General features: G+C 40.9%; 1 protein-coding gene across 1 annotated transcript in view; it reads left to right on the top strand.

Annotated features, from left to right (window-relative positions):
- The window catches only part of Dop1 (dopamine receptor, D1), a 35898-nt gene extending 24666 nt beyond the window's left edge, over positions 1-11232 (top strand). Inside the window, exons 2-7 of the mRNA XM_017902600.1 lie at positions 8647-8716; positions 9258-9567; positions 9657-9798; positions 9990-10093; positions 10201-10483; positions 10669-11232. Coding sequence (XP_017758089.1) covers positions 8647-8716; positions 9258-9567; positions 9657-9798; positions 9990-10093; positions 10201-10483; positions 10669-10953 — 1194 coding nt within the window. The 3' untranslated portion in view covers positions 10954-11232. The remainder of the gene's footprint in view (positions 1-8646; positions 8717-9257; positions 9568-9656; positions 9799-9989; positions 10094-10200; positions 10484-10668) is intronic.
- Positions 11233-11909: the final 677 nt, after the last annotated feature.

Genomic DNA, 11909 nt, shown 5'->3' with positions numbered 1-11909 from the left:
CGGTTCAGAGAGGCGTCCAGCAGGGGACACAACGCGTCATTAGCAGGCACCAGTGCCTATACAGTCACGATCCATGGTAACAGGGCAACCGCAATAGCTGTCCGATCACCGAACATCCTACAAACACCTTAAAATTACTTGTCCGACCGTGGAGTAAAATATGCTTAGCCATGTTCCATCGAATATCCTGCCAACTTTGCGTCGATTAATCGATAAATTCTAGCATCGGATTAACGCGCTGTAAAAAGGAAATCGGATTTCAACTAAATCCATTTGCACGGACACGGCCGAATCGTTCCCATCGATGCGTTGGTTCATGATCATTGCGGTGATTAACGTAATTCGACTGCACTTTGGGCTAAATGCGCTAAGAGACGCGGGAAGAGATGTATAAATGCTTTCCGCCGAAATCTGCCGATAATTGAATAATTTTCGCAAATACTCAATCCGCATTTAAAAGCGCGATTTAATTATCACAGACGGAATAGCCTGCATGTTCTCGTTAATGGAAGACGAGTCACGCGTCGTTCGACTTTAAATACAAAAAGACATAACGTATCCGTTAAAAAGCATAGAAAAGTTTCGATATTTCCGTCCATTCGCATGCTTATTTATTCGACTATCGCGCATGCCATCCACTGTCAGCGTGCTTTGTCGGAAAGTTAATAAACTCCGTCTCGTGCCTTTCGTTCAATGACCAACTGACTTCGATAAAAAATTCAATGAAGCTATTCCGTTTTGGGCAACATCGGAACGATATCGATATTTTAGAACGATGGGTATATGCGGATATGCATATTTCGAACAAAGCAATTGACATTTAAGATGTGGGACAAGCTTAAACTAATCCAATCACAGCCTATTTCGGTAGGAGGAAAACTAGTCCTGGCGTATCGATTGCTCCGATTACGAATCGCCGACATAATTTTGGTATGCAAACTTTGATGGATATGTACATACAAGATCGGCCGTATTATCCGCTTAAAGTCGAACGCTAAAGCGTCAACGACATGCATTTAGTATACGTGCACGTAGCAGTTAAAGCGATACTTTTGCAAAAGATAAGCAGCAGCGCTCCGTCCAGATCTAGACGTAACATTCTCTCTCAGTTCCATTAACGAAATTAACAAGCGTCATCGTGGAAATTCTGGCTTTCCAAATAGCATCTGCTTTTTCCCTTGGTGCGCGAGCTAGAGAGAACGAGAACGTATTTCAGCCGGAAGACCTACCTACGGAAATTGCTTTCTCGTTACAACACCAGGAAACTCGCTATAAACTACCGCTGCGTGATATGAATTTACTTGACAATGCTCTTCAATTTTGGCAATGAAACAGGAATAGATGCAATTTGTCCCTATATCGTTTGCATTATATCACCAGACATCGGACACGTATAGGTATTTCTAGGACCCCGAGTTTCGCGTGAAACGCAAGTATTTTTATTCCAGACAGTCGATCGATTCGACTTCCGTCCAATGTTTTCGTATCGCGTCCTTTCAATACCCACCCTGCGATCGGGATTTTGCACAATTTTACAGACTATAAAATTCACAGAGACTTTCATTACGTGGCAAACAAAGAGCTAGAAAAGTGATTGGAACGCTGCTGAAATACAGTGGTAATCGTTCATAAAATCAAGAGCGACGGGGTCTCGATATCACGAGGAGAAAGTATCTTCGGAGAAGTTCTGGCGAAGACTTTGAAGGTGCGCGACATCACGAGTCAGATAAGAAAGGACCGAGTGAATGGGGAAGAACTACATTCCCAGAGGATGAAACCGAAAATTACATTTTTCGCACAGAGGAGATGGAAACGACTTCGATAAGCGTGGCTCAGCCCTTCGGCTAATATTGCTCCCATCGTGGTGTTCAAACACGTTACTCGCAATTTCGACCAAAAAAACTTTGTATCCTTCGTGGGTGACACGCTCTTTCGACCGAATTCCTCTCAACCTATGGTGTCGGGTACATCGATCGTGATTCGTCATAGATCTTACCCGATACGTCGAATTATTATGTGCGACGAACGAGCAGAGCCAACGAGTTAAACGCGAAACTTTTACGCGAATTTCGCCGGTACGCTGAGTCGTCTACGGGATAAATCTACGCGGTTGCTGGGCCCGAAACGAAAAAGCGAAAGCAGTGTAACGCGAGTGGTTTTTACTTGGAAATTGAAAAAAGTCCGCGCACGCAACGTTCAACGTTGGATGCAGGTTGTGCTAGGTCGCGTATGACCTCAGGTGCACCTGCAGGCAGGAGACGTTGGCATATCGACCAATGCCCTGCTCCCGGTGACCTCCATCTACCTTCACTGCCCATAGCAATTTATTTAGAGTATTTTTGCCTAAAATCCCGCGTATCGTAATATTCCGAGCTGTCGATCAAAGGCTGCCCATAAGTTGCAACGGCAATATGGAAAAGCGATTTTAAAGCATTTTAATAACGAGCCGTATTTAATTGACTACGTAAATTAGCGCTTCACTTTTAGAGCGCTATGTACGAATTACTTGTAATCAACTGACTTTGTCAACGGTAACTAATTTAATTATACAACGAAGGAACGAAAATTTAATTATTCGAGCTGCACAACGTATATTTGTCACTTTATAAGACAGCCACGTGGAATTACTGAAATAATCGAAATATCTAACATGACCAAATGCATCATCGGTAAACAAATGAATATTATTTGACTCGATGCTATCGCAAAGGACAATTGTATTTAGAATACCTCCTACAAGATAACTAATGAGTCGTTTCATTGATATATTCACGAAAGCCTACTGATAAAAATAATCGTACGTACATCGTACAACTTCGAGGAAAACTTAGATATCTAGAGATTCGTCGATTCCGCGAATTCGAATGAATTAATCCTTCGACCAAACTCGTGATAACCGGTTTCAATCTCGATCCGTTCGTAGTGAAATTGAAAGCGTCGGTGACGAGAACGCGATAATACGTACAACGATTAATCCACGATTAATCCTGGTATTACGAGATAGGGTGGGGCAAAATATAAAAGCATACTTTGCGAACAGCTTTATAATAGATTGGTCGATTCGTTCGATTCGTTCGATTCTTCTCGCTCCGTCTTTTACGAACGGAAGAAGTGTTCGTTTCGGAAGCAAGAGCATTGACGATCATTCTCGATCACGTCGATGAAATATCATTGTTCGATCAACAATGATCGAAACTCACTTTCCCGCTTTCTCTTTCTGCAGTGACCATAACCAGCCGATGTAATTAGATTCTAACGGATAAGGGATTGAGCTGCAGGAAAGCCAACCTCAGCTGCCTACGATAGTGCTTCGTGGTCGGCACAATCGCATCGCCGTTGTTATAGTAGCTGCACCATAGCCGTGACAAACGAGCCCGTTAATGCTCTAATTACCGCGGACATGCGCCCTTACACACTCGAATCCCTCCAATTCTCCTAACAAATTCCACATTATCGAGTATGATAGATGACCGATACTGTATTGACTGTTTGAATCAAAACGCTACCAAGAAACACCATCTCACTCCCTCTCTTTGCGCTTTAGACACAGGAACCATCGAAGCACGGGTATAATCCACATACATAATCGTGACACTCTACTACGATGAAAAGGTCGCTGGAGAAATTCGTGAAATTAATTTCGTAGGAAGAAAGTGGAAAACCGACAGGTACACGATCTATAACGAGTGACATGGGCACTAGGTAGCTCGCGAACTTATAATTCGATCATAGTCGACGAATAGAGATCTAAAATAAATTACGCGTCACAGCTTGAGTAATGAATTCGAAAATTCAATTAAGGGGAACGATTAATCGCGATAATGCGACCCACGGTCTTTCACCAAGCCTGGTTCATGCGTAAATAACGCGCAGCAGATGAATTCGGGGTCGTTACAGAAACCGGAAATGTATTTGATTAAAACGAGGAAATTTAATTGGAAAAGACATTATTGTGTATACGCGTACTTCACCGTTCATCTCGCGGAATTGCCACGGCCCGCCCACCAGCCATAAAGTAGAATTTGCCAACGGGCGAATCGGATCAAGCCGCGAATAGGTCAACCCTTGAAAGTCGGCAGGAGACGTTACAAAATTACATTTTCCGCGACGTGTCTCGCGAGTGTCGCCTTAAGCTTTCTTTCGTGTCACGTTGAAACTCGTAGTTTGTCGAAGAATCTAGCGGAACCGTGACAAGAAGACGCTACGTGCCAGTGTCGCGCGTGGATTTCCAAATTTCCTATGGATAAACCCGCAGGAGCACGCGCCTGTTCTCTGATTCGACACCCGTATCGCGTCACGTTTATACGCTCCCTTGGCTACTGCATTCCGCTACGTTGCTATACACTTTTATAGCAGGTATGTACGTACACTTTGTCGAAACCACAATACCGCTTGTCAGTGGCATTCGATGTCCATTGATCGAATTTTGAAGACACCGCGACACACGAACCGCGATATCCAGCAAAATGCATTCCCTTCGCATTAAAAGGTACCCCACAGCATTTGCCGCGTTACGCGCACACGCGTCTATTCTAACCGGATAACGACAATTGATGTACGCATGTCAAACACGTTTTTCTCTCGGTGCTGGCAATTGTAATAGGGAAATGTCGGGAATAAATTTCAGGAATAAAATAGATTCCTGAAAATAGCACGGAACCAAAAGCATATCGTTGAATTTATCGACACCCTTTCAAAACGATTTTGCCACGGCTCCCGTGTTCGTGGATCGAATAACTGGAATTTCGATTCCCTGTTCGACATCGAGAATTTATTGCACTCTAAGCCTCTATCCGGACCACACTCGGGAAAACGGAATACATTATCGAATTCAGAAATACGAATCGCGTGACCTACGCGAGAGAATAGAATCTTTAATTAGATTAGAACAAACGAAAGAAAGATTTGACCGAACAATTCGTTAAGAAAATCCGGAAAATTACGTTTTGTTGCATTTTCTATTTGACGAGAAATGATTCGACTATTTCATCCATGAAATCGGTCCGTTTTAATGAGATACCATCGATTCGTTTGTCTCTCTCTCTCTCTCTCTCTCTCTCTCTCTCTCTCTCTCTCTCTCTCTCTCTCTCTTTCTCTCTCTCTCTCTCTCTTTTCGTACGAATACGCCAGCAAGAACTTCTGAAAATTGATTCTCAGCAACCATCCAGCCAACAGGTGCGATTATCGCTCGGGGACTTCGTAATTCACGCTAACTCGCGAAACTTTTACACTATCTACATACATATGTGTCGAAAATCGTTCTACAACTCATGTGAATTTGCAACTTTCGATGGACCGCAAAACCCGAGTATGAACTCGCTGTATTTTTTAACTATTTCGCATTTTCTTCATTTTCACTGAAAAACAGTGATAGACTGTTTCTCATTAAACGAATACTACACCCTCGCTTTTCCTCCTGGATTTTCAGAGCACAGTCACAAATTGCAATAATGGACTGCACAAAATAAAACAAGAGCTTTAAAAACGTAATAACTTCTTGAGTATCTTTAACCGACACATATTTCTGATATAAAATAGCAGTTAACATCTTAACGTTAATCCCGTTTCACGTATACTACCACGCTAATGCAACGAGAACGACGTACCGAATAATCTCATTAATCTCGTCTAGCGACTGAAATAAAAACTGCAGATAAATCAAGAAAAAACGAAAGGCAAATGGACAAGACGAAAAATCCTACGAAAGTCCGACTGATCCGATTAGTCATAGTGCAATAACGTAATAGTCCAACTCAGCATTACAAATCGTTGAAATGAGACACGCGAATTTTCCACGTCAGTTGCAAACGTTATATCTAGAAATCAGATCGTAGGTTGTATTACGTGACGAAGAGAACAAACGAGATATGGAGAACATAGAGGGCAAATGACGAGATAGAGCGATAACGAGCGACACAAAGCAGTGGCGTTGACATAAAATCAGTCTTAGTTGCTAACATAAAATAAAAGGAGTAGCGACGTAACTTATCTCGCACTACTATGTCAGCATTTGCTGCCGAGAATCTGAAAGTAGGGATTTCAGGAGCATCGAAGGTGGTATCAGGCGGTGCGGACAGAGTAGCCCTCTTGGCCTTACGCCGTCCCACGGGGATTCTTGTCAGACACGTACAGAGTATAGATTGATAAATTGCAAATACTGCACGGAAAGCGATAGCGCGAAAGTACTATAATCTTAACTTTGAGAGAAGCTTCTCCTTCTTTTTCTTCTTTTTCTGCTATTTCGTCTTCATCTTATCGTTAATGGTCGACGCGTCGCGCGAACTTCAATCCTCCTATAAACTTACATACTTCCAACAGCCTCGAAAACTTTGCTCTCGATATCGTCGATATCGACGGACAAATGACCCCAAAGTATAGAGACATGATGTCTATACGGGAAGAATAAAAGATGAATTGGGAAAAAAATAGCGAATGATATGCGATAGCGAATTTTAATACCTCGAACGACTAGGCAATTTTGCGATACGATGCAAGTTTCAGTATGGTATACCATTCTGGATACTCCCGAGGGATGACGTAGCATCATCTACATACATACGAGCTAACAAATAACGTTCCGCAACTTGATTCTAAATTCTCTCGTTAACGATTACCTCATCGATTTCTTCGAAAGCAGAGATGACACGATTTCATCCATCGAGATTCCCCTTTGAGATTATTTGAGGAACGAGGTTCGTAACCATCCAAGGCCAACTTGGATGTTGGAAATTCAACCGGAAGAGCAATTAATCCCCAGAGACGGAAGAATGGCGAATCGTAAATCTCGAATACCAGCAACTCTGGCCCCTTTTGAATATTTCTTTCAGTTAGGTTTCATATATCTTTCCCTTTTGACGCATAACTTTTTAATATTCGCTCCTTTCGCTTCTTATTTGTAACGCGTATATCATGTACTTTTCCACATGCACATTTACACGTCAAAATGCCGGCTCGAGGTGAATTTCTTTTCTTATTTTGCCATAATAGTATACGAGGTAAATCTTGTACGTCGAAAAAATAAATGAAGCGGAGAACGCATAAAACGAGCAAAGGGAGGATTCTTACAGCTTATCAAAAAAATTGATATTTATGAGACACCTTTTTCTTCTGCCACGTGAATAAACCTTTCTTTCGCAATTACAGAGGAGAAGAAGAAATTCCCATGAGAATAGGGCTTTGATCAAATAAAACATAAGGCACTTACAACGGTCGTTTCGTTTCTAAAATTCATTCCACCGTATGAAAAATGCAGAAGAGAATGGGAAAAATTACGACGAGGTTTCAAATAATGAACAACAATGAAGTAAGCAGTTGGGACGATGTTGAGATCGGCCTTACAAACGTAATTTTACGTTAAAACAACAACAATCTCCTTCGTTGATCTTAATTTTCTAATTACGTAAAATAACTTGCGGAAGAAGGCGAGAGTAGTCTGCAACCACAATGAAATGTTTCTCTTTGCATATGCATAGGTTGCACTACGTTCAGAAAATCAATGTACCTGGCAAGCGATGCAGAAGTTTTTTCCAACAGGACAGGCAAGAAAAAATACGACCGCCTTAAAAGCGAGGTCGGGCTACGGGGATTTCGAGTGTCGTTAAATACTGCTCCCCCAACGAAACGTCAAAGGAAGGAGAAATCGAATGGCATTAATCCATTTACCGCAATCCATTTCTTAAATTTAACGAATTTAGCAAATTTAGCGATTTTCGCGCTAACAGCCATTACCGTGTACACAACGGAAATCCGATGTCTTTCTTAAAAACTACTACGATAAATATCAAGTTAAATGTAAAACGTTAAATTCGAAACTGAAGAGTTGACTCGTCGATTATTCATTCGATGTTAGATACAACCCATGAATATTTATTGGTCATTGCCTGACGTACTAGATATTATTTGGAAGAAGAGGTGAAACCGACAGAAAAATGAAAGTTCAAAGAAAAAGGAAAGTTAAGAAATATATCCGACGTGGATAACACGAACATCGAATGTTTTACGTACACAAGCACAAAATCAAAATATTTACACGATAGAAAACGGGAGGAAAGATCGCATTAATGCGAGTTAATAAGGGGAAAGTAAACCTCTAGAAACCGACGGTAGACCTCATAGTAGCTCATAGAGATACACGTAATAGAAGTTTTATCCTGACACCCTTCATCTCGCGATATTTTTACGTTTCTTCGAGATGGGATAGAACGGCTTGACAGACAACGCGTTCAAGCAGAAGTAAAGAGCCTGTAAATCCAACGTCATCTTGGTCCGTCTGTAATATCGATTTTCCGTGAATACAAATCTCGAAAGTATTCCCGGTATATCTACAGCTTTGGCGTAAAATATCGGGAAAATATAAGGAGAAAATAGAAGTAGCAACGTGTACGTGCACGTTGCAGTATGCCATTCTCAATCAGAAACCCGTGCTACATTTTTAGATAGGCAAGAGAAGAAAGAGAAAAGAGAAAAATGAGCTGCAAAGGAGACAAGAAAATAACGAAGAACTGCTCGTACGCGTCCCATAAAATTATCCGAGAAAATATCCTTCGATTATACGCATTAAAATTAAGAAAATCATTTAGTATAGTTATTAATTACCATGTAACAAAAGATTTGGCGTACATAGAAAATGTCCTTATCTGTTTACAGAACAACCAGACAGACGGGAAAGAAGATCTGCCTGAAGACACTTTCTCGCTGTTGTCGGTGCTTCTAGTTGGTTCGCTAAACTTCCCATTTGATCGATCGCGACTCGCCCCTCGAAGACAACCACCCTCTGAGAGGCCCTTCACTCGAAAACTTTGATCCAAGCTCACTATATCCTTCTATTTCCTACCAATTTCATTCTCTATTCTGTTTCTTCTCGCCTTCCTCTTATCTCTCGTTATTTCGTTATACTTTTCATACTTTCCTGTGCATAAAATTTGTTCATTCTGCCAATCTGATATTAAATATTTAACATTTTCTTCCGTAACAGGAATATATCATCAATCTTTCTTGTCCTTTTCTCCCATCTATAATAATGCATCTCGCATTCATGTCGTTTGCTTTCTCTGAAACACAAATGGTATATCTAATCATTTGTATCCCCAAGGTTTACCATTCATTTACGAATCTTTCTATTGTTATATCGTAAAAAGTGTCTGATATCACCATACATTCGATGCATCTCAACTCAGCTCTTCGAGGGGTGAGTGATACTGTTTGAGCAAACTCCATCGATTCTCCACTAGTCCAGTTTGTTCGCCCGATTCTTTCAGGACTTCTCTTCCTGATCTTGATATTTTTATCCGTCGCGGGCAATATTTTAGTCTGCGTGGCAATATACACGGACCGTGGTTTACGGAGAATAGGAAATTTATTCCTGGCCTCCCTCGCTACCGCCGACCTGTTCGTTGGTTGTCTGGTTATGACTTTTGCCGGGGTGAATGATCTCCTCGGTTATTGGGTATTTGGTCCGGGATTCTGCGACACCTGGATCGCCTTTGACGTTATGTGCAGCACTGCCTCTATTCTGAATCTCTGCGCAATCTCTCTTGACCGTTACATTCACATAAAGGATCCTCTTAGGTGAGTATTCCGCGCAATACTCCACTCTATTTGTCATTTCTGTCTTCTCTTGATCGTTGAAATAAGCTTTTGTCTCGTTTCGCAATCAGATACGGCCGTTGGGTGACGAAAAGAGTCGCGGGTGCTGGAATCGCTATCGTGTGGTTACTCGCAGGACTCATATCCTTCGTGCCAATCAGCCTAGGCCTTCACCGAGCAAATGAGCCTGTAACTTATGACGATGTCAAAGAGGTATGTACGATAAATACGTCTAATCGCGACGTTCAATTTTCGATATATCTTGAAAGAACGAAAACGAAAGTTATTCTAACTATTTATTCTTTACACCTTCGAAATTCGATATACCTGGTATGATGTATGAAAGAACGATTATTTTTGTTTGAACAACTCTACGTCTACTGTTCGATTGTTTCATCTTTCAGGAACATCCTTCGTGCGCCTTAGATCTTACACCCACCTATGCGGTAGTCTCCTCTTCCATATCTTTTTACGTGCCCTGCATCGTAATGCTGGGAATTTATTGCAGGTAAGCTCGAGATATAATGCTTAAGGAAACGTACTCATAAAATTGGCCCGAGATCTTAATTACCGAAATTTGTCATAAGATTCAAAGGCACGATTTCGTGTTTCCAGGCTCTATTGCTACGCACAGAAACACGTAAAAAGTATCCGTGCAGTAACGAAACTGCCGGACACCTCAATGGCCAAGAGTTTTCGTGCGAAAAGTACTCGGAATAAACCATCAAAACCACAAACAAAAACGAAGCCGACAAGTCCTTATCACGTGTCCGATCATAAAGCCGCCATAACAGTGGGTGTAATTATGGGTGTTTTCTTAATATGCTGGGTACCCTTTTTCTGCGTAAATATCATCACTGCATATTGCAAGACTTGCATATCACCCAGAGCGTTCCAAGTACGAATATTTCTTCTTTTCATAAACGTTCCAGAAATGAATCTTAACGTTTACTATTTATAGCAATTATAATAATAATATATTTTCAAACGGCTCTTAGTGTAATACTACGATTATACAAAAAAAAAAAGTAAAGAAAGAAAAGAACTTGTGCATGAAAAGAAACAAAGTTTGCTATGTAACAGGTACTCACTTGGCTCGGCTACAGCAACTCGGCCTTCAATCCGATCATTTACAGCATCTTTAACACAGAGTTCCGAGAAGCATTCAAGAGAATTCTTACAAAGGGTGCACGTGCCCGAGGAAACCAACCGTCAACTAGCGAGTGCGGAGAATTTCGATCCGTGGTCGTACAAAAACGAAATGGATCTATGATCGAATGCAATATTAGTCCAAGATCAAGCGCAGACAGTTGTCAGGTCGGAATAATGGCGCAAAGACATCGCGATACTATCGTCAGTGCGATATAATTCGACTCGAGCTTCTCCCCCCTTCGATATATCGATCTTCCTATCGAACGGTAACCGCGCCCTCACGTGTCAACACGTGCGTCTCATCTTCCCGCAATTCCGCAAATAATTATGATTCGCGATTCTCGATCGGAGTCATTAACCTCAAACCAGTCATTTCATTAGTAACAGATAAATAAAACCGAAATATTACGTCCTTTCTATCGTCAGTCTTGTAACGAGACACTCTATGTCCTAGATACGAATTTTTCGATTGAATTGAAGAGCGTTAAACGAACATATCCGTGCATAATTTTTCAAATTTCCTTATGGTAAACGGATTGAAGAAAATTTACAAATATTTAGGACAACTGTAACCGTCATCGTTAACTTCAGTGACAAACTTTACCATTTCATCATCCATGAACCATATTAGAAAATCTACAAAGATGAATATCTTTTCGAGATACTAAATTTTTTATTGATTTTTTTATTAATTCACACGTTTCTCCTATCATCTGCAACAAGCAACGTAATCAGAATTAAACCACATTTTTTACGCATAAAAAATATGTCGAAATAATGTAGTTTTTACCGCCATAAGCAACAACTACATCACGGCACGCTCCCTTTTTCTCTTTCCCCCGTGCTTCTCAAAAAACGAAGGTTATACATCAATCATTTTGCTGAATATTTTTTTATCCATGAACGGTGAAAGGGGAAAAGAACTTGTCGATTCAAATGGGCGGTTAAAAAAAAAATGTATGTAAAGACAATCACCAGAAGGTAGTTCAAAACAGGGATATTAACCGTAACCGCAACCGGATTCGGCTCTCTACGTAGCTTTTTTTTTTTCTTATAATATTATATTATTGTGTGATTTTTGTTATGTTATATATTGTTTTCTATTTTGTATTTTGTATATAGTATTTGTGTAATGGAACATACCTACGTGTTTCGTCAACGGATACAAAATG

This window comes from Eufriesea mexicana, unplaced genomic scaffold (genome assembly GCF_001483705.2).
Source record: "Eufriesea mexicana isolate 0111107269 unplaced genomic scaffold, ASM148370v2 scaffold1837, whole genome shotgun sequence".
Lineage (NCBI taxonomy): Eukaryota > Metazoa > Arthropoda > Insecta > Hymenoptera > Apidae > Eufriesea > Eufriesea mexicana.
The sequence above is the reverse complement of the archived record's forward strand: the minus strand, read 5'-3'. Positions and strand labels throughout refer to the sequence as shown.